Raw genomic sequence first — 24,975 nt, forward strand, 5'->3', positions numbered from 1 at the left:
TAGGGGCAGTGGACAGTGGACACCCTGAACTGGTTGCCAGCCAGTCGCAAGGCACACAGAGACACACAACTCACTCACTCATTCACACCTAGGGGCAATTTGGACCGGCCAATTAATGTGACATGCATGTTTTTGGAATGTGGGAGGAAACCGGAGTGCCTTGAGGAAACCCACACAAGCACGGGGAGAACATGCGAACTCCGCACAGGAGGATTCGACCCAATGAACTCAGAACTAAGCCGCGGACGCGCTTACCACTCATCCGCTGTGCCGCCCTGGTTGCATACAACGTTTCATAATACCAATGACAATAAAGACAATTAATTACATTTTTTTCTAAACTGCATGCTACCTTTAGAGTTGAATAAAACCGCATTCAAAGTCCAATTTCTGTTTTTTTTCTGGACTTTAAGGAGCAGCGTGATACCCTAAATTGGCTTGACAAAGTATGCCTCATAACCCAGTGCTATTTTTGTGTGCGTTGCTACCCCAGGTTTTATGGTATATTACCGTATTTGTGCAATTTGATCAATTAAAATATGTTGCCTTATGTGGAAAATATGGCATGTTTATGTGTGTCTTGAAGGGGGACCGACTTTCCTTGCAACCGTGTAGGTTTCAGATCAGAAGATCTTAATCGCCCAATGTCTTAATTGCTGTCTGTGCAGCCTATGACACTTTTTGTGACTAAGGGCTAAACAAATAAACAAGACTAAATTTTCTTCCTCTCCCTGTTCAAATTACTATCCTGTTGGTGGGATGAGATGGTTAAAAAAACAAGCACTTGAGGACAACTTTCAATAAGTTTTCCTTACAATAAATGAAATTGTCACAAGCCAGAAACAGAGACAGGACCCAGTAGTGTTCGTTTACTCAGTTTTAGTGAAAAAAGATGAAGAGCAGTGCTTGCTTCCACGGTCCGATGATCAACGGAAACAGGTACCAGATGGCTGGAAGGTGGAAGTTGCACTTCCGTCTCGAGCAAGGATAATTGTAGACAGCAGGGATACTGGTCACTAGCCGGGACAGCAAGGGCAGTAATCGAGTTCAGAAAAGAGGTCGGCAACAGGTATCAGGCAGGAAACGGGGCAAAACAAGTCGGATGTCGGGATGGCAGATCAGGGCAGAAACGGGTCCAGAAACAGGTCGGCAACGGGTATCAGGATGGAGAAAACAGGGCTGGAAAATGTCGGAAGGTGTGAGCTTGCCTAACTGGGAGCATAGGTTTGCAACGAGTCTCTGAACCAATCAGCGCTCAGGGCTGTTGGCACCAATTGGGCAGTCACAGGTGCCCTGAATCAGCAATCATGACAGAAATATAACTATTCCTTGCTTGTGAGTACAGAACAAAGCTGTGAGGGTTTCAGTCCACTTTCAAAATTGCTGACAATCATTTACATACCTGAGTGGTAGAACACGACTACTTATACAAATATAGGGTCAGTGGAAAATTCCCAGACTCACACAAGTCCTTTGTCTGGACTGGATCCTGCAGGTGGTTTGATAAGACTCAATGCCAGATCCCCATAACAGTAAATCACACCACCAGTGAGAGCAATATAGAGACTGTATAATGGCTGAATGAATTGATACATTGAGACGTCAAGTAAATAAGAAGAGTAGTAAATAACTGCATTAAAATAAATGAATAATCATTAAGTGTATTAATAAATGGATATCAATGACTGAAATGATTAAAAGGTTATAGCTCAAAACTCAAAGCTTTGACTTTATATGCAGTGACACATTTCAATATTAAAACAGTATTTATTTCTGTTGACTGTTGCACATTATCTCGCTAAAGATGCGTGTTTGTGTATTTCACTGGACAGTTGTCAATCTTAATCAACACGCTGTCAATCTAATCTATCATTTACACACAAAAATGAGAGTGCGGGAAAAAAAAATAGACAAAACTCAATTTACTCAAGTTTACAAGTTTGTATAACAACGGGATACATTGAGTCTTGCTTTGAGTCTTATGAAACTACCTGCAGGATTCAGTCTGGACAAAGGGCCAGTGTGAAGCTTGGATTTGGGGATTTTTCTTACTGACTTATGTTTTGTTTTTGTCATAGCCCTTGTGAAACCAATACAGCCTTTTTATGCTCACAAGCCCAGAATATTCAGGTTTTTTTAGTTGTTTTATTTGTTTTATTGTAATAAAAACCTCAACAGATCTGCTCAACCCTTGCGTTTGTTGATCACAAGCACATCCCGGGTGTTAAACAAGCACAGTGGAAAAAAAGTCTGTACTCGTTAAAGAGCTTCTGGGGAGACAGGACTAAGTTGTGCTAATACTTCTCTAAAAAAATGTATTTTATTGACTAACATACATGCTTAAAATATTTCTAACAAATATTGTCAGCGTATTAAATATCATAGTATTGTGTAAAATTACTATTTTTACTATATATATCTATTTTTTAATAGAACCTATAACTTTGGTATTTTTTGCCACTACCGTGCGTAAAGACCTTGCATCCCTATTTCTTAGCGTGTATTTTAAAGCCGTCTTTTTTATAAAATGAAAAAAACATGAGGAAACAAAAGCGAGAATAAAGGTGTTAAATAGAGCGTTAACTCGTAGAGATCTATTTAGTTAGAATGAGTCACCCCTGAAAACAGGACCGGTCATGTAGTGTCAGAGGCGGGCAACTGCCTTTTGGGGGACGGCAGTAAGTCCGACACAGCGATTTTGGCTTCCCACAACCCGGATGTCGGCCATCAGATGCTCCATTGAGCCTGTTGAAAGTCTGTGAGGCATGATGGCCGTCGGGAACAACAGCAATAATGCGTTGTGACTGACTTTGCGCTCAGAAGACCCCCCAAGTCTGAACCCCAAAACATTATTCTTTGCTTTGTAGGGGTTATGATGAGCTAAACTTGAGGTCAGGTCTTAACTCTCGCTCTTTTGGCTTGTCAGTTCTACCAACCGTCAAGCACATTCCACATTCTGTTGTTTTCGTCCAAGCAAATTTGTTCTGTTTTAGTACGCCGGTATCGGACTATTTCATAAAAACTGACAGGTGACAACATTAGATTGTGAAGGATTCAAACAAGTTCATGATCTGAAGAAATTGAAAGTTTGTTGGATTGTCTATTCTGGTGTAGCCTGAATTTAGCTCATATTTTCTCTAATACAGTAACATTGTTTGGTGGCTAACTTCACTGCTCGCCGCTATCATTACTTAAGCAATTTAACAGTTAAAGTAAGGGTCACAGACCTTAATTACCACCTCTAGCATTGTGGACACAGTTGATAACTAACCAATGCCAATATATTTGCATTAATACTCAATATAAAATCATACAAATTTTGATCAAAATATATCACTATTTAAATTAAACCCTGGCCACAGTGTGAAAATTCAGATTTGTGTTTTGATAAAACTTCGAAGGAGCATGGTTGGAAGTTATAAATATTCACATTTCTCAAAGTAATAAAATCAAGATATTATTTTTTATTTTTCTGATTTGATTGCATACATATGTTTTCACTGTTTTGTGAAATAGTATTTTTTATTCTCAGTTTAATTTGGCAACAATGAAAAGAGAAATGAACCCAAAATTGTCGCGAGACGTTTTGACAGTTTTGTGCGTTTGTGAAGGGTTGTGATGCCTCTTGGAAAAAGCCTTTTTGTCCTAATTTTGAGGGACCTGTAGCGCCTACAATAACGCAACAGGTCAAAAAGGTGATGGCCGGGGTGGGAAAAAGTAAACGGGCTCTGCTACAGTATCGCAAGCCGACAGTGTCTTCTAGACTGGGTAGATAATGTTTTGGCTTGTGTTGATTACTCTCTTCATGTTTACCCTGTCTGCTGCCGTGTTTCCTGCATACCACACAGTGTTGCTGTATGCCAGAATGCCACTGTGGCTTTGTAGAAGGAGACCAGCTGCTGGGCCTTCCCCACCACAGCCCTGGCGTTGGCAAACCAGGAGAGAACATTAGAGATGTGCATGCCTAGGAGTTTAAAGGAGTAAATTCTCTCCACACAGTTTGCATTTATGATGAGTGGGGCTGGGTTTAGGAGTGTCCTCATGAAGATAAATATTACTTCCTTGAAATTCGGGGTGTTGAGTACGGTATTAGTTCATTTTTCAAACACAACTTCATTTGTTCCCTGCCCACTGCCCGATGATTGCTGAGATGGGCTCCAGCACCCCGCGACCCTACTGAGAATAAGCGGTGCAGCTAATGAGATGAGAGATGAGATGAGAACCTCATTTGCGTCTGCACCTCCTTCCTGCATGCCTTCTCATTCCCATCAGAGACGAGCCCCACCAAGCTAATGTCGTCAGCAAACTTTCCAAATGTGAGGTTGCCAGTAAATACCAATAGATCAATCAAAAATATGTTTGAATTTAAAAGTATTTATTTTAATATATCTGTCACTTTTTTCATGAAGGCTTATAATTTGATGTAGCAGTGGCATCGTTATTTTGATTTTGGTATTGATCTATAAATAAGTTAAGTAATGCAATTTGAATAATCTTCTTTGAGGTTCTTTTTCAGCGATCCAATATTGAGGTATTTCTTCAAGTACATAATTTTCCAGCCGCCGAGCTCTTACACTTGGACAAAGGCCCAATGGAGCAGGACAGGGCAAAGGTCACCGATAGCAGTGTGACCTTTGCTCCTTAGGGCCGAAATGAGAGGACATTTAAGGTCAAGATGAATACAATGCCTAGAGAGAGAGCTCTCCAGTTCCACCACTGGAACGTGAACATTTCACTCCAAGTTGAACAAGAATCTTGAGCCCTTGAGTGGGATATAATTTGGACGGAGGAATATTCACCTTTTTTTGAATTTCCTCAGAATTAGACGTTCAAGATTGTGTAAAATCTTACAGAGATAGCTTCTTAAAAAAAGACACATTGTGTGAAGAACAACACAGAATGGGTCATAAATGAAATGACCCACATCATAGTTCAAATTTAAGCAACATTTGTTTTTTTGTACAAAATGACCTAAATAAAATAAAAATGACTTGATTTTAGAATAATCTGGCCGATTTAATCGACTCATTTTTTATGCATTAACTATTTGTGAGCGTTTGTTTTTGCATCATGGACAATTATTTAATTAATAAACAAAACAATTAATGACCCAAATAGTTTTTTTTCTTGTAATGTGGGTTCCACATAGTAAACGGCTCTTTTAACCGAAGACAGCGAGCACCAGGTAGACCACTGACTGATTAAAAAAGCTTCAGTGATTTTATAGCTGATTGGATTTCCAACTGGCAAGAGAAATCATTGACATGATCAATGTCTTTAAAAACATGATTAATTCTTCCAAAATTCATTTTAAAATAGCCTATAGTAAATACATGTAAATCACCCAATGTCTCCATACAAGGCCGATGTTTAAGTGCTTGTCTGAGCCCATTTTCACCCAGTAATAACGTAACATAGTTACAACATAGTAATAGCATGATCAGTTGTTTTTAAAAATGAATGAGTATGAACATAATTTGAATGCATATCAAACGGGTAGTTTTTTCTTGCTAATGCGTTACAAAAATGTAGCTCTCTTCTTCAAAAGGTTGCTGATTCCCGCTCTACACTTTTCCTTTCCCACCAATTTGCCTTACGATTATTCTCGCCAAGACTGGTGGACGTCACAGTCCGACCCGATTAGCTTTACGACACTCGTCCAAGACGCTGACAGATTGAATTATCGCCACCAGTTGCTGTCTTCATCCACCATACATCCCCCTTTTACTTTTCTCTGATGGAAATCCTTCTCGCTCAATCAAGGAAGGTTATAACGACTTTACAACATTCACACAGTGTGACGTAAACACATTGCCATATTTTAGAGATTAAGAAATGTCACAGCAATTCCGCCCGGGCCTCACCAGCTGCATTCCCATTCATGGACACTCGATTTTTTTCCCCCTCTGCTTTCATATGAAAATCTACAGAAGCGTGGACGTATTTGAAAATGTTGATTATGGAGGATTCATGCTCCCTTATGTAGAAATAAATGCCACTGAAATAAATTACGTTATACCTAAATATATGACAAATTATATATAAAGCAGTGTTTCCCATAGGATTTTAGGAGACTGTGGTGGGAATTTCTCTGACCCTCTGGGTAGGGTGTGTGTGTATATTTTCAAGCCTGGTGTATGTCTTTAGGGCATTTTAGGACCACTGAATGCAACATAAATTGCTGTATATGAACATAACAGGTTGGTATCATCCTTAAGAGCAAACAAAGGCATATCAGGAATATTTCCAATTTAATCTTTAATAAGTCAAAAAGCCATGACACTAATTCATGAATACATTCACACACTCATTCTGTCCATTGTTTATTCATTCCGACACAATGCACCCTGCCATTGAACATTTAATTTTGGTGGTGGGAAACACTGCAAAGTATTTAGTCATTTATTTAGTCATTTATTTGTTTTGTCATGTATATTGTCTTGTTAATTGTCGTGCGCTATGCCTTTTTTGTCATGTATATTGATGTGTATGTTTTTGTGTATTTTGGCAAAAAAAATTTTTATTCTAATCAGGGGTAGGGTCATACTGCCTGAGATTTTCATTGATTAGTTGAGTAGTGATGAACAAATCGGCGTTTGGTGAAAAGCTTAGCCAGTTTGACCCTGCCCATTTTTTGATTAACATATTTATATTAACAAAACACCAGACAACTCAAATAATGGGATAAATGATCAAATAAATGATAAGCACACGACTAACTACATGCCAAAATACATGTCACGACCAGAACGGATTCAGGACCAAAATGCATAGCATTAACCACAAGTTTATTGATAGAAAGCGGAAGGGCAGCGCCCGTGATCAGGTGCTCGCTGGACGCGGGAAGCAAGCCGCTCACGCAATCGGATCGTGATCCGAATACGAAAGGGGATCTTCCAGAGCGGGAAATGGCGGTGTCAAGGACGGAAAAACAAGTTGATAGCCGGGACGGGAGAGCAAACGTGTTTGGAATCAAAAACAGGTTGGAGCCGGAGAAAAACGGGGAGATCAGAAAAACCTGTGCAAAAAAAACGTGACAGTCGGGAGTCAGGGTCAAAATGCTTGCCTTGTAACAACAGAGGTTTGCTGACGGACTGACAACCAAAGAATGAAAAGACTGGGCTTATAAAGGGACAGGGAACCAATCGGGTAGCCCGCAGCGGCTGGCGCCAAATGAGCGGGCACAGCTGATGCTAATCAGTAATCATGACAATACATGATGAAATACACCATGAAGTGCACGATAGAATACACAAAAAAATACACGACAATCATTCGCGACTAAATTTATGAGAAAATAAATGACGATATTTCATGACAAAATACAGGTAAAATATGCCCCTAATATAAATGTCAATTCACGACAACATTTGCGACAAAATACACAACAAGATAAAATACTTCAATGCACCTCCTGTGTGAAAGACACCATGTCCCGCTTGTGCAAAAGACAATGCGTTCATTTATTGCGGAAGTACTCATGTATGCAAATGTTGTAGCGTATCTAGCAACTTAAAAGTTATTGTGCTACTGGAGGCTGAACAAAGTTGTTGTTTTTTTACATGAATATGAATTCTAAAAAGACAGTATTCCAGAATAAACAAATGTAAAAATTTAAATAACTTCACATACTTTGTTCTCCTGTCAAAAGTAATACCAAATTCAAAATATTAAGAAAAATCTAAATACAAATCAAATGTGTGCTTTTTACAGGAAATGTGTGCTTTTAACATTAACATGAATTCAAAACAGTCAATAATATTATTCCAGAATAAATGTAAAAATATCTTCACATATTTTGTTTTCCACAAAAATATATCCTGTCAAAACTATACATATTCAAAATGTGAAGCAAAATATAAACACGAATGCAATTTGTGTTTTCCACCCAAAAATGTGTGCTTTTAACACGAACATGAATTCAAAACACAATAATATTTATTATTCCAGAATAAATGTAAACATTTAATAACTTCACATACTTTGTTCTCTATAGAAAATATATATCCTATTGAAAGGCTTACATTTTTCATTTGGCCATTGTGATGTTTTAGCATCCATGTTTTCGACGCCACCATAAACACCCCCCTGCTCGTCTCCGTTTAGCCTGCCTTTGCAGCATCATGTCTCCACTTCCTGACATTTGAAGTTCATTTTAAATGGTCGACATGTTTTTTGTTAGTAGATTAGTTCACTAGTAGTTTTAACAGCGGGTGCGCTTCTCGAGCTCAAGCTAATCAATTGATGTGGATATGTTTCCGGAAAGTCTTGCGTTTGAAAATTTTTAGCACTTTATTAGCCCAGCTATTGGAGTAGATGTATATAAAATGATTCCGCGGGCAGGATATAATTGTACACCGGGCTGGATGCAGCCTGCGGGCTATGAGTTTGACACCTATTACCTATTGAATAAACAACTATATTTTGTAATAGATCAGACAGGTGTAAATTTAAAGATCTTTTTTTTCGTGAACTTATTGGCACATGGTCTTAATGCACTGTATTGTACTTTTGCAGTTGTCATCATCTGGAGAAGGAATTAAAGCTTTAATTACACGGCCCCTAAGGTCACAGTCATTGTCTGGGGGTTCAGCTTGGTGTCATATTGATGACATTACATGTTTTATTTATGTGTTCATTTATTTCTATAGCCCATATTTGTGGATATTTATTTATACATCCATTTCTAAACATGGCCGGATTCCCCCAGCATAGATAATCGCCACCCGATCCCAAAAAAATGAGACACAACGCTCTAATTAATTGAAAGTGGTATCTCTTCATGCTTTATTGCAAGACGCCTCAAAGAGCTAGCACCAAGACAGTCGCCCGATTCAGAAAATGCCATTGAGGTTCTGAAGCCTTACAGGAGGTGACAAAGGGGCCCGCTTCATTAGCAAGGAGTAGCATCTCGAGTAAGACGGTGAAGAAAACCTCCATTCATTATGAGAACTTCTTGAAAAGTCGCGGGGGGGTCGGATCAATCCTAACGCGCAATCTCTTCATTTTGACCGTCGTTTCTTTTAATTTGAGTCCAAGCGGGACTCTTTCTTTTGAGGCCGGCGATGGCAGGAAAAGTGTTGGAGTGCAAGTCAATGACAATAAAGAGCCGAGAAGGATTTTGGAAAGAGGATGAAGTTTTAATTAAGGCCCTCGTGAGCTTTCTAAGAAGACTAATTTAACCAAGTGCATGAGATGATTGAAACAGTGACGAGGGCGGAGGCCGGATGGGGGCTCAAAGTATCCTTTTTCAGCGGAGCCAATATTAGATCTTTTGTTGGCGGACATTTTGAAGTGGCGCAATGTGTCGGTAAAAAGAAAATCGTCTTTGAGTGGGAAAACTACTCGGCTGTGTGCTTACTTAATGAAACTGTAAGGAGAACAGAACAATCCACTTCATGTGTGCAATATAATTCATTTTTTTTACTAAATCTACTCATTTGAATGTCTTTGCATTAATGCTCAATGTTAAATCATACAAATTTTTATAAAAAAGACAATTCAATTAGACCTTTTTTCCTAAAACATGAAAGAAAAATGGTCAGAAGGTCACAATGTCTTTGTTTAAGGAATCGTGATGAAATTGAGATTGATTTTTTTACTTTTTTTTTTTAATGGAATTGCATTGATTTGTGACTAACTTCACTTTAACCACATTAGCAGTTAATGTTAAATAATTTAGCAGCCAATGCAAGTGTCCCGTACCTTAACGACTAATGCTAGCATTATGGACACAGTAGTTATCAAGCACTAGCTAATGCTTAATATTAAATCCCCATAATTTTGATAACATAATACACCATTTGAATACATTTTGACCGAATGTAAGTTAATTTCTGACTCCCTATTGGCTGTCAGTGTGTGTGAATGGGTAAGTGTGAAGCACATTGCAAAGCGCTTTGGGAGGTCTTCATTGACTTGAAAAGCGCTATATAAATGCAGACAATATATACCATATATTTCCTATTGTTAGGAATAAAATCATCCACTTCATGTGTGCAATTTTTTAAATGTATTTCTTTACTAGTTACACACGCTAATGGCTTTGCTATAATACCTAATGTTAAATCATACAAATTTTGATTAAAAAAAATCACTATATGAATTAAACTTTTCTTCTAAAATATGAAAGCAGAATGTTCAGAAAATCTATAATTAGTCAGATATATTTTTTAAGAATCACTTTAAAATCAAGATCATATATTTTTTTAATGGACTTTTTTATTGACTGTTTTTACTATTATTATTATTATCATCTTAATGCAAATAATCATGTAATATCTGTAGATTTATTTCATTTACTAAAATTTGAAAAATTATTCAAATGAGAAAAAAAGGTCACCAATCTGAAATTATTTCTTTTAACTAAAATATGAAAAGTTATTTTAATAAGAGCCATTGTCAGGAAATATTTACATGTATTTAAAATTTTTAATCAAATGGCCTGAATCATTTCAAGGCAGTGTAGCATTCTCAACACTGCGTTATTTACATTTTTGCTTTATTTTATTTTTTTGAATTATTTATCTTGCGATTGTCATCATATTTAATCTTATCCTGTCCTTAAATGAGGAAAAGAGAATTTTAAAAATGCTATAATTTTTGGGGGTGCTTGGGTTGAATTTGGGTATGCTTGAGCACCCCCAAAAAGGGTCTGGTTACGTCCATGGTGATTACTAGCGCAGCAGAAAACTTAAGGAGCTAGCATTAACAATAGAACCAGACGGGTAACAGCTTGAAGATAAATGTTATGGTGTGAAGCAGGTTGGCGTAAATGCTGTTTTTGTTATGGTTTGTTTAAATAGAAGCCCGATCAGAGACAGTAACTCCCCAAGGTCCAAGAGGCTGAGACGACCCACAAAAGCCAGGGCCAGCCTGGGCTTGGGTCCCACGAGGATCCGGGAATATGCAAACCTTCATAGATTAATTTGCTTTCAACCAGCAGAAAGAAGTAACATTCATCAATATTACAATCTCGCTTTTACATATAAAGCGTTGATAATGTAATTGCAACTGTGGTGTTTTCGTACAACAATAAAACACATATCTTACTGGCCAGTAATGTTTATCATTTAACTATCACCTCTCTTGTTGCAGTCTATTTTTAACTTGTTTTTCCCAAAAGAAATGTAATATTGTATTTTTCTTTTTTTTTTCTAAAATAAAATAAAATTATTATATTGTTCAAATGTCCGATTTTTTAGAAAATTTAAAATATTTTATGAAAAGCGGATATTTTTTCCCTTTGAATGTGTCATTTTTCTTATTTTAGTAAAAAGGAAAAAATTTGGTATATTATAGATAATTTTTATGATATATAATTTTAAAACATCTAATATATTGGCAGATGTAAGATATATTTTTCATTTAAAATATTGTTTTCATTTGCTAATGTCAGTATCTAAAGTATTGTTTGTATTTTAGGAAAAACAAAATGCATTTGTACAGTGCTGATGTTTTTTTCTCATTTGAAGTATCTTTTCTATTTTAGTAAAAAACATCATTAATTTTCAAATGAAAGATCATGTTTTCGATCAAAATATAGTTTTTCTGATATTACTGCAGTATTTCTTTTTATAATTGTCCTATCCAAATTTTCGTTTAAAGTATTTTTTTCTTTCTTAATTTAGTGAAAGTATAAGATATATTTGTACATTTCAGATATATTTTCTCATTCCAGTATTTTTTTCTCATTTGATACATACAGGACTTTCTCGGGAGATTGGAATACTATGATGAAGTACTTCTCTAAATTTGCTACAATTTGCTAAATGATTGGAAATATTGTATTACTTTTCTATTACTGAATATTGCTTAAGGCTTACTAGTATACTTTTTATAATATTCAATATTTTGAGATTAGTAAATTTGAGTTTTCTCCATTTTATATATATATATATATATATATATATTATACATGTTTAATATACTGTCGCATTATCCGGGGTTATTTTTGTGGAGCAAAATGCTGTGGATTTGTAGTACAGACAACTCTGGCTTACCCGCTAAAAATGACTTATTTGTAATGGACGTGACATTTCCATTTCCTTTTCTGTCCCTTTGCTCAGAATACAGTTGTGTCCATCCATATAATGTAAGTCTGTGTTTTTGGCAAGTCATTCTTGGGTTCATCTTGTAAACACACAAGACGCAACAATTGAGCCAACAGCCACAGTAATTTGTTGATTTTGGTGAAAAAAACGATTAAAATTATCCTTTAATTATTGTCTAGAGTTAAAAGTGGTTTCATTTATTTGTATAGATACGTCCTCCGTGTTAGCCCGAAAGTGGGATTGCTCGCAAATGGTATATTGACCCTAACCACGTGACGAACCCATGACGGACAGTAGTAAGCAGTATCAAACAGCGGACGGTGCCAGTAAACAATGGACAACAACAACAAAAAACAGCTATACTATTCAAAACCATTTGTCAACTAGTCAAACGGATATTGAGCAGCTGTCGGATGAGGTGGCTCACCTTGTCAGAAAGTACGAACAGTGATATTTAGAGAAATTGTTGTAGAATTAGCAATGCTAACTACCAAACCATAGAGTCTGACAAATTCACACATCTAAAAGAATTTGTCCTCTCTGCCTGACTTAAGTCCACACAATCTGTACCACTATATCGGAAATGGAGTATCCCCATACACTGCTGCTGATCCAAAAGCTGCTGAAAGTCTGGATGCTTACCAGTTTTTTTTTTTTGCCGGTACGCGTTACCGTGCTTTGTTTTGCTTACAAATGCACCCTTGGCGTTCCCCTTGCGCCACCGTGACTAAAATGTCTTTGTATCTAAATTTTTGGGGAATGTCATAGAACAGTAAAGCACTGGGCATGTGCACCTTGTAGGGAAAACACTTTAGAGTATGTTAAGTCAAGTCAACTCAACTCAAGTCATGTTTATTTGTCTAGCCCTTAATCACTAGGAGTCTCAAAGGGCTGCACAGACCCCAGATTCTTGCAGACCACATACTATTATTACACCATACCCTGATCTAAAACCTACACGTGGGCAAGGAAAAACTAGAAAACCTCAACATGAGGAAAATGAAGAAACCTTGAGAAGGTACTGCCCATGAGGTAATCCCCCTTCCAGGATGACCAGGCTGGAATGGATGTTGCAGTAACAAATAATACACAGATGTTGTCAACATAAAGTATAGGTTATTCATATACTATAGAATAAAAGTTTGTTTTAAGCCTAGTTTTTATCAGTTCCACTGAGGTTGCAGATCGAACCTCAGGGGAAAGAGCATTCCACAGCACCGGGGCCCGGATGGAGAATGCTCTCGAACCTGCAGATCTCTTCTTGGCTCTTGGGATGACTCAAAGACCAGCATTTTCAGAGCGAAGGCTCTGGACCTGAACATAAGGGGAAATTAGACCTGAAAGATATGAGGGAGCTAGTCCATGCATGATTTTGTATACTACCAACAGAACCTTAAAATCACATCTTAAGATCACACCCAATGCAAGTTAGCTAAAAGCATCATAAATTTGATCAAACTTTCTTGTCTTAGTTAAAAGCCTCGCAGCAATATTTGCTTTTGCGAAATTAGGTTTTCTGTTCCTAACGTTTGTCTCTTAAATTGAGTTGTGTGTAGTTTTTATTTATTTATTTTTTTGGTTTGAACAAATTTATTGACACTAATAACAGAAAACAATCATGACAATCTCAACAGCAATTAAGCACATTCACAATATTATATTTCAATATGACTTTTTTTAACAGCAAGCACAATGTGAGGTTTGAACAACCCTTCTCGAAAAATCTTAATAACAATCAAGCATATTCACAATTTCATTATATAACATCTTTGTTAGTGTCAATAGATCCGTCCAGGCCAAAGTCGATTATTTTTGGTCTGTGGTTTGAACAAATTTATTGACACTAAAAACAGAAAACAATCATGACAATCTCAACAGCAATTAAGCACATTCACAATATTATATTCCAATATTACGTTTTTAACAGCAAACACAAAGTGAGGTTTGAACAAACCTTCTCGAAAACCTTATTAGCAATCAAGCATATTCACAATTTCATTGTATAACATCTTTATATGTGAATACTATATGTTAGAGATTAATATTTTTATTTTTAGGTATTTATGTTTTTTTTTATATGGTATAGTTTGCCAACTGGAGTGCAACCTTTGTTGCTACACAATGATGATAAAGGTGTTTCTCATTCTGATTGTGATGCAAACAAATTTTTTGGTCTCCTCTAATCTGCACCCAGGAAATGGAAGGCAGTGTTTCAATTGATTTGAGTGTAAAGGCCCTGTAAAATAATTCAATAATTATGCAAAGATCGTATTTATCCCTGAAACCTATTAATAAAAAAAATCTGTGATATACTGAGGAAAAGAAAGTCGAAATGGCGATGTCATACCGTAGCACAATTAAAAACATATTTAACAATAGCGTTCCAAAGAGAAAAATCTCGAAAAAAGAAGATTTTGTTTCGTTCATTATGAAGCAACAACACTATGGAAATTTCCATTGTGCATTTTCTGAGTCATGAATTTGTGAGCATGAAAAGGTTTTGCAAAAGGATTTGCAAAGAAGTGTGGGGCCTTTTTTTTTTCATAGGCGGGGGTGTCGCGGCTCTATGGAAAATTCAAAGTAAGAGCGGAGGGGGAGGATCTGCCAGAGGAGCCCGGCGGACGGTGATGTATGGAAGCGCAAGAGTAAGAGTTTATTCACCGGCGTCTAAGGGAGCCATTCAGAAGAGCTGAGAGAGTGTCTATAGCGGGGCAATCAAGCATAGGACGAGGGGGCTTTATTTCTAAAATACAACCCCGCCAGTGCTGAGCTCCACCCTTCCGACACACACACTGGAGCTACCTGTGAAAGTCTCTCATGTGCCATTGAGGGAGAAACAATCCTGAGGAGTCTATCATTCTGCCCGCTGTTGTCTTAGGCTTTCTATAGAAGTGCTGTGACCTTACCATCCGCACCTCCTCCTCTTGGTGCTTTTTTTTCTCTAGCCGTCCCTCCTTTCGACTGCCAGATCATCTCAAAAAAGTTTTGAACCAGTTTCAGGCCTCAATAGCGTTTATTTTAATTGATGATTGCTTCCTGCCGCTTTGATCTACCAGCTAGACTAATGTACTTCCTTACTTGAACAGGTACCTATTGAGAACCTCCCCCCCCAGAAAATCAAAAAAGCAATATACAGTACAAACTCTTGCACAGGGAAGTAAACGTTTTATTGTCTTGCCTTAACTTATAAATGACGTTTTTGTGTCGCTTTCTTTTGAATAAAAGCTTAAATATGTAGGTAATCTTCCAATATGAATGGAAATGACTAGATGGCTTGTCTTGCTGATAGCTTGCTAACAATACCACAAATTAGATTGTTGGGATCTGAGATCTGCGCAAAAATCTGAATAAGCGGTCTCACTATCGCCCTCTGCCATGAGACAAGATAATTGTATGCCTCGCTTTGCATTTACACATGCTAAACAAAGTAACATGTTAATTGTATTAATAATATTCATAATATGATGTGAAAATGCAGCAATTTTCAAAAAGTGTGAAGTTAAATAAGAAATAATTTCCAAATACTGAATAAATATAAAATATAATTATGGAATGTAAATAACAAAAAAAGTAATTCTACTTTTACCATGCACAGAATGACTCGTTTGTTAAAAGCACACCTGAAAACAATGTTTTCAACACAGACAAAGCTGATTTACAGCAAAGAAAAAAAAATCCAGTAACCCTTTAAATTTTTAACTGCCAAACAAAGTGTTAGCTGACATAAAACACCCAATTTGGTGTGGGAGCTATGGCAACAAATGTATACTACTTTTTTAAACAAAATCCTGATCTCATTTCTTTTCATAAACAAGATGTGCCTAATTAGCACATTTCTAAAAAAGATTTCTCAATAATACAGATATTATAACATATTTAGAAATGCATCTACTTTCTAAAAGGGGTTTAATTGAAATGTGTTGCAATATTTTTTCTTCAACATTTGCATTATTAAAGATCATACACAAGAAACGCTAGCATTAGCGGCTACCTGCAACATTAACAATGCTACCACTGGTAGTTAGAATTTGTGACACTAGCCTAGCTCTGCTAATTTACTTAGCAATAACTTCTAAGGTGATGCTAGCAGCTAAAGTGAAGCGAACCAAATCAATGTCATTCCATTTTTTTTCAACCATCTCAATTTTCTATAAAAATAATTGCAACTAATCAGTAACCCTTATTTAATTTTTCAGGAAACATATCTACTATTTAACGTAGTTTAATTTAAATAGTGCAATTTTTGTTTGATGATTAAACTTTGTACATGAATGCAAAGACACTGGCATTCGTGTCTAACGCCCATGTTCATATCGTCACATTTATCGATAACATTTGTGATATGAGCACTATCTGCCACGTTAATCAGCAATAATGCTGAAGTGATGCCAGCGACAAAAGCAAAGTTCGACGGCAAATAAATGAAATGCAATTATTAAAAACAAACGAAATTTCATAATTTTTTTAAAACAATGGGACTAATTAACATTTTTCTGACCATTTTCCTTTCATATTTTATCAAAACCAAACAAATGTTTTTTTTAGGAAATAAATCCACTTTCTGAACCAGGTTTAATGTAAATAGCGGATTTTTGAAAATAAATTTTATTATTTAACTTAAGGCATTAATGCACTAGCATTTGCAGCTATCAACTGATTTCAGAATTTGTTTATAACGTCCGTGACACTAGCATTAGCTGCTTAATTTATTAGCAAAATCTCTTAAGGTGATAGCAGCTGCTAAGGCCATGCTATCTCGCTAGCAAAGTGTTGCGATTTGCTAATGCAGCTAGTCGTTATATAAACAAAAAATGTAAGCTAGGACTGCTTGACCAGAATTGGAAAAGCCTTAGAGACTTCAATTTTTGCAGCTCACTATACTGCTTACGTCTATCACTATTAAGTATCGTCATATCGAGCACCTCTCACGGTTCACAGATTCTTTAACCAGCTGGGTCATGGGGGTACCACCTCCTGTAGTGTTTCGTGGGTAAGTACAGCCTGGTGGCGCCCAGCCCTCTCCAGGCTGTTTTTTTGGATTGGTGTTTGCTTACCCACATGAAACAGATGCCACTAGTTTCCATTGTTACCAGTAGCACGATAATCCTGATCTGAGTCAGATACAACACCTTCATCATCTGGTGGCTGTTATTTTTGTGTAAAGCGTCATCCAGCTCTTAGGACATATGAGATCCTCAATCACTGGGGAAAAACTCCTTTGCTCTGAAATTTTGAGTAAGCCTGTTTTGTCCACATTCACATTATACAGTACGCACTGCATCCATTGTGGCTTAAATATTTTGTTTAACCCACGGGATGCGGGCCATTAGACTCTTGAGAAGCAAAGACGTGTTTGTATGATGTCACCAGTCACTGGTAAGGATCGACCCAATTGGGTTTTCCAGGGCCGATACAGATTATTATTGTTACTATTATTATTAGGAGGAGGTCGATAACCGATATTTGGCGCATATATTAATTTGCTTTAAAGGCTTAAAAATGGGCATAAGACAAAAAGGAACATAGAATATTTGTTATAATATTAAAAATAAACTTAAATAGCTCTCTGAAACCCTTTACAGTACATAAACTAGAATTTCAACACAAGTAACATGACTAATCTTTCACTCAAACCAAAAACTAACTGCAGGAAATAAAATTAGGATTAATAACAACTTGCATAAATATGTCCGATAAAGTACATTGCATTTCGTATATTCTTGTAACTTCAAATGATTCATGTATTTATTTTGATTGTTTGCACCTTATTTTTAATTTTTTATTTATTTTTTATATGTTTTTGTGTTTCGACATTCACCTTAATTCATATGGTAATTACTGTACATTTAATGATAGTACGGGTTTGCAAACTACAACTGCTCAGGAAACTCTGTAGCGTTAGCATGTAAGTATTACCCAAAGTCCGTCTAGCCACTCATAAGAATGTGGAACCTCTGCTAACGATTATTTATTTATTCGAAACAAAGTTCCTGCTGGTTATATTGTATGCATAACGTTGCCGAAGTGTCCCACTTCAGACGCTGTGACAAATTGTGCAGTGTAAATGACACGAGAGCCAGTCATGCATTCGTGGTGGGGGGCACAAGGAGGCCCATGCACGGCACTGGCTGGTGGCCGTCAGGGTGAGGCGGGGGCCTACCCGGGGCCAACAGAAGGGCCAAAAGAGAAAAGCGGAGAATACAGTCATTACCCACCCAAGGGCTATTGCTCTCTGGCCCATTAGCTGCTGGCGGCCGTGACCAATCGGGTTTTGTCACCGGGAGCAGGGTCATCCAGTGGTGGTCCGGGATGTCCATAATGGACGTTCACTCAGCCGTCATGGCACAAAAACCCAAAGAAATTCTTCTTGAGATTCTCCCCTCTTTCTTTCCAATAGAGGCAGTCAGGCAAGAAAGCCCGAAGAGAGAAAAGTGATTATGAAAGGAGATTTGTCGCCAAGAGAGGCATGCAGGGAAGTCATCGTTTAGCCGCACGTGGGGTGAATAAGGTCAGTTTACAGATGACGATTCTTGTTAAATCTCAGAGCGGCAAACCAAATCAAATCGTTCCATCCTTCAAAAAGTGAGAGAGGACAAGGAATTGCTTCTTATAAGGGGGAGCTCACAAGCAGGCGTTTGCAAATCAAAAGGGAAGATGAGGGTTGAATTGACCGTGGAAGATTATTGTTAAATGCGTCCTTTACATTCAGATTCCGGATTGGTCCTATAGAAACAGGTGTTATAGGCTTACTGACTCACATATATGCTGAGGAATTTTTATTGGTTCTGTAGAAGCGCAGTTGTTCAGAGAAAAGTCCTTACCCAGGGCCATCAACAATGTTCCCTCTAAGCTGCGCGCAATCGCGCACTGCCCGCACATTCTCAGCGCACAAGAAAATCTATCCAGCGCAATGTTCCCTCTAAGCTGCGTGTGTGCGCAATTGCGCACTACCCAGAGCTTTTCCGCGCACAATAACCAGGGCTCGAAATTGCTAATTAAGAAGCAAATTTAGTCAAAGTTACTGTGCATGAAGGTTGAAATACACGGGTTCCCCTGACGTTGTGTTCTAAATGCGGTATTTTGAAGTCAGTTGAGTAAAGTCAGTAGAATTTTTCGAGAACCGGCTTCTTCGGCTCAGCTCACTAAAAGGAACCAGCTCTTTCGGGTCCTAAACGGCTCTTCAGGTTGTTTTTGCTTCTTTCATCCCTATATAACCAAATATTATGTAAAATCATGCACAAAATGACTTAAAGGAAGGGGGAATAGAACTAAAAAGAAAAAAATACCAAAATGTAAAAGTTGTGAAGAGCTGAGAAAAAAAGATAAAAAGAGAAAAAAGAAGGAAATATTCAGAAAAAAAACTGAAAAAAAGAAAATAAAGAAACAAAGGAAAAAAGTAAATAGAGAAAAAAAAGAAACACAATGAGATTTTTTTAAAGGAATCAAAGAAAATAGGAAAAAACAGGGAAAAAGAAGAAAAAGTTTGTGTTACCTTCAGGTAATTTCCAATTATACCAAGTCAATCTTGTTGCCAACATTGTACTTCCACTCAAAAATGTGATTAAATACAATTGTGTATCGTGCACCCGACTAAATATGCCCCCAAAAATGTTAGTATTATGCGACAAAAGATACCAGAACATTGGCCATCACCACCCTAAACGAGCGCACAAAACTTTGAAAATATATCTTTTTTGTTTTGTTTGCTTCGTCTAAATGTTATTGAACTAAACTGTGATACTATATACCTGTGACTTTTTGTTGTTGTTGCTGTAAATGTTATTGCACTTTTTTTTTATTGCAATATTGTAAAGATGCACTATTATTTTTCATTCACGGACATTGCACTATTATTATTAATGAGGCCATTCTCTAAGCACTACATTGTAAATGGACCCTTTGCAAACACGTGACCTAACCACGTGACAATGCCATAGCGGCCTTAGTAAGCAGTAGTCAAGAGTACTCTCTGTGGGCCAGGGCCAGTAAAACAGGAGACAATAGCAGCAAAAAAAAAGCAGTACTATTCAACACGATTGGCACTGACTAGTCGTACGAATATTATGAAACTGCCGGGTGAGGTGGGTCACCTAGTCGGAAAGCACAAAGAGCGGTATTTAGGGAAACTAAGGATAGAATTAGCAGAGCTAGCTACCTACCCATGTATTCTTCGCCCTGACATGATCACAGATCTAACCAAATCGTCCAGTCTGCCTGACTTCAGTCCACACAATTTGTACCACTATATTGTAAATGGAGTATCCGGATACATCAGCACTGATCTAAAAGCTTATAAAGGTCTGGATGCTTACCATTTACTCGCAGCTGGTTTGTGTTCTGTGCTGAAAAATGCACTCCCGGTGTGAAAGGTCACCCTTAGCGCAAACATTACTGAAATGAACCTGTATCTATTTTTGGGGGGAATGTTATAGAACAGTAAAGCACAGATAAATTTTACATTGCGTACCTTGTAGAAATCCATTTTGAGCAGGTGGAAAAATATTCATTGTGGTGAAATGACGCCGACTGTCCTTAACAATCGATAGACACATAAATGAGCTGCTTTCATTGTGATTAACCAGCGATTCAAAACGGTAATTTTCTAAATATCACATGTATCGAAAACTGATATGTGCTTTACCATAAAACTTAAAACATTCATTTTGCAAAAGTCAATATTTTCAAATAGCTCAAAAGTAATTTTTTATCCATCCATTAACACCGCTTATCCTCAGTAGGGTCGCGGGGGTGCAGGGGCCCATCCCAGCTATCTTGGGGCAGTGGGCAAGGGGACACCCTGAACTGGTTACCAGCCGGTTGCAGGGTACACGGGGACAGACAATTTGCTCGCTCATTCACACCTAGGGATAATCTGGACCGGCCAATAAACCTAACATACATGTTTTTGGAATGTGGGGGGAAACTAGAGTGCTCGGAGGAGACCTACGCAAGCCCAGGGAGAACATGCAAACTCCACACAGGAGGTTTGATCTCATGACCTCAGAACTGTGCCGCACACACGCTAACCACTGCTCCGCTTTACTGCCCGTTATTTTTTATATGAGGTGCAAATTCTCTGTGCTTTAATGTTTTATTACATTCACCAACAATTACATACAAAAATCTTGGAGTTTGAGGGCCTCCAGTCCCTCCGAATTGATTGCAGATATCCATCACAGTCTTCTGTCCTCATCAAAAGAGATATGATAAAATGCCAAATTGGGCAAGAAAACACCATGGTAAACTTCACCATTCACCAGAATTTCACCGTTTTTAAGTAAAAAGCAGTGACCACGTGACTTGTACGTATTTAACCATGTGATTTTCATGTTTAGCATTGAATATTTTAGGAACCTTATTTTAACAGTTAAGTGAGTGCAGTTTTACACCTGAACCAACTCAGCAAACAATACAATATTAACACTGGCCTCTAGTGGGAATAGAGGCATTTTGCATTTATTTTTATAATCATAACTTTTGATTTAAATGGCCTAGGGCAGGGATCTTTTAACGTGGTGTCCAGTTTGTTTAGCAACTGTGCGGGTAAGATGTATCGACATTTCGTTCTGTATACACTTGTACAAGAATGACAATTAAGTATATCTGAATCTGAATCTGAGTTTCAAAAAATAGCTCAACAGGGCTGGGGCAGTGTGATTTTCTAGTAAAAAAAAATGTGGTTGACTGAGTCCATTTGCCCCTACTGCCAATAATTAACTTAATAAAAGCATAGCAACAACATCGTAAATACATGTGTAATTATTTTACACACGTATATCACTTATTTCTTTAACATACTCGGAAATTTATGACAAGCCGGATTAAATCATCCAACAGGCCGATTCTGTCCCTCAGGTTGGATGTCTCACATGCCTGATTTATATGAAAGAAATAGAGAAGGTCCCAAAAAAGGTATACACACTTTGACATTAAATAGCCAAGATACTTTTCTTTTCTATTTCAGGCTTGGTTTTGGTGTAAGAATGGAAGATACTGGGCTTACATCCGTACAAAAAAAATGTTCTGAAAATATTCTGGAAATGTAAATATAAAGCTGATGTGCAAAGAGTTCTACTTATAGATGACGGAACATGTATTTGTACTTCCGCTTCAGATTTATATTTCCAGAACGTTTTTAAAACCTTTTTAATTTTTATTTTTTGCACAAGCATAAGCCTATTATTTTGCCATTCTTACTCCAAAAACAAATCTGAAATAGAAAAAAAGAGAGGCTATTTTAAGTCTTTGAGTATATGCATTTTTGGGACACCCTCCATATATTGTACAGACGCTGCCCTGCTTACGAACGAGATCGTTCGTAAGTTGAATTTGTTCGTAAGTTGCTTCAGTGCTATATTTTGCATGTTTAAGGTTTATATAAGTACGTTTAAGGCTTGTATAAGTAACCTGTATTGTTTTGTACTAAAAAAATAAAAGATCGATAACCGATAAAGATGAATTAAGTTATGTTTAACTTACTATTGGTTGATGCGCTTCAAGAGGTCCTCTTCCAAGGTAAAAAGTGGCCGAAAAAAGCGATCCAACCATTTTCTCAACAGCATCAAGTTTTCATAGTCCACTTTCATCTCAAAAGAAACGGCTCGCCTCTTCTTTACACTTTACATCAACCATATCGAAAGGATGCACGAGATACTAAACAATATAAATGTCAAAGTTCTTAGCAAGTTGGAGATACAGTATAGAATGTATACACACGAACTAGGAAGAGGAAGCAGATTTTGACCTCTCACAGCGCCATGCGTCAGTGTTCTTTGTAATAAATTTGGTAGTCACTGCAATTAAGTAATATCTTTTTAATTAATTTATTATCACGAAACCAGAACAGACCAGTGGACCCCAGAGCATTCGTTTTAGTTCTTTTATTAAGGATGCGTTCAGGGCTTGCCGGAGACGTGATGGCCGTCAGACGTCTGCAGCGGCGCCGGGGAGATTGCTTCGGATCGAGTGGGCAATCGGAGTGCGGAAATCAGGCAGGTCGTGTTTACCCGGGCTGGAGAGGAGATCGAAGCGTGGGACGGAAACAGGACGGATCGGAGGCAGGCAGAAACGGGCAAGCAGAGTTCTTAAATGAACGGGATATCAGGAGAAACACACAGAGTTACAAATGTACACTCTGACACTGGTCTCTGGACGCAGCGCGCTTAAGAGAGAAGTGCTAGCCAATCAGAAGGCGCCCACCCAGGCGCCACATGATTGCTCCAGGTGATCTGAGTTGGTAATCATGACATTTATTAGTTATCTAACAATGCTAAACACAGCAAAAACGTATGAAATTCAAACTTTGTGGTGTTTTTGCGTTTGTAGAGTTATGTCTCTTAAGATTCCTGTCTGCCGTTGGGTGACATCATATAAAATGCATGTCCGCTATTGGTTTGTGTGACAGCATCATGAAAATTCAGATAAGCAATTGGCTGATCTCCCTCCCATGTTGCCTTTCTCTCTTCATTCGGATCAGAATGCCGTGTGCTTAGTGAATAATTTGTGAGATAGTGCTGCACAATCCTGTATAATTTGTACAGTTTTATTTGCTATTGATCATAATGCTTTTCTGATGCTAAAAAGGAGAAGCAAAAATATGATTACAATGGAAACAAAGCTTGTGATTATTAAGAAATAGGAAGAAAGCACACTCATTGCTACCCTCACTAAGTTGCATGGCCATAAACAAACGACGATCGTAAATATGAATTATCATAAGGAGGCAATTACAGCAAGGCGTTGCAATCCTCGCAAGTGGAAGGTTTGAACACTGTTTCAATTGCAATCTGCCCATAAAACTTGCTGTTGTTGAAGGAATAATACATTCTGGTGTTTACCAGAAGATCCTGAAGAAGTACGTCAGGCCATCACAATGTGCCCCCAAACTCAAGCGCTCTTGGATCATGCAGCAGGACAATGATCCAAAACACACAAGCAAGTCCACCACTGAATAGCTCAAAAAATAAATCAAGGTTCTGGAGAGGCCAAGTCAAAGTCCTAATTTAAATCTAATTGAGATGCTATGGTGTGAGATGCACTTCATGGTTGAAAACTCTCCAATATGGCAGATTTGAAACAGGTTTGCAAAGAAGAGTGGGTCAAATCCCTCCACAGCATTGTGAAAGACTCCAATTACCAATTATTGTAAACATTTCATTTCTGTTTTTTTCCGCCAAAGGTGGCCCTACTTGCGAGCAATTGCTTTTGGTTTGGTTTTGAGTTTTTCCTTGCCCGCATGCATGTTGGTTTAAGATCAGGCAATGGTGTAATTGTAATCCTGTGCAGTCCTTTGAGACATTTTTGTGATTATGGGCTATATAAATAAATGTGACTTGACTTGACTTTTCACATAGGACCAGATAGGTTTTTATTTTGTGTGTTCCTTAATAAATAGAATCAACATTTCAAAACTGCATTTTGTATTTATTTGGGTTGTGCTATCAAATTTGGTTTGATGATCTGAAACCATTGTTAGTTATGAATCGGCAAAAAACATACTGTACATCGGGAAGGGGGGAAATACTTTTGCATGGCTCTATGTGAATGTATGAATATATATATATATATATATATATATATATATATTTATTAGGGCAGCACGGCAGCGCAGTGGTTAGCGCGTGTGCGGCACAGTTCTAAGGTCTTGGGAACCTCCTGTGTGGGTTCAAATCCAGCTACCGGACTTCCTGTGCGGAGTTTGTATGTTCTCCTTGTGCTTGCGTGGGTTTCCTCCGGGCACTCCGGTTTCCTCCCACATTCCAAAAACATGAACGTCAGTTTAATTGGCCGGTCCAAATTGTCCCTAGGTCTGAATGAGCGAGCGAGTTGTCTGTCCCTGTGTGCCCTGCGATTGGCTGGCAACCAGTTAAGGGTGTCCCCTGCCCACTGCCCGATGATTGCTGGCATGGGCTCCAGCACCCCC

At 37.8% G+C, this 24,975-nt stretch overlaps 1 protein-coding gene across 1 annotated transcript in view; it reads left to right on the plus strand.

Annotated features, from left to right (window-relative positions):
* LOC148367052 (protein HTATIP2-like) overlaps positions 1 to 24,975 on the plus strand; it is a 244,274-nt gene that overhangs the window by 183,380 nt on the left and 35,919 nt on the right. The window contains exons 41-42 of the mRNA XM_088333845.1: positions 10 to 32; positions 13,849 to 13,872. Coding sequence (XP_088189971.1) covers positions 10 to 32; positions 13,849 to 13,872 — 47 coding nt within the window. The remainder of the gene's footprint in view (positions 1 to 9; positions 33 to 13,848; positions 13,873 to 24,975) is intronic.

This window comes from Urocampus carinirostris, chromosome 4 (assembly GCF_059441175.1).
Source record: "Urocampus carinirostris isolate Australia breed hairy pipefish chromosome 4, RoL_Ucar_1.0, whole genome shotgun sequence".
Lineage (NCBI taxonomy): Eukaryota > Metazoa > Chordata > Actinopteri > Syngnathiformes > Syngnathidae > Urocampus > Urocampus carinirostris.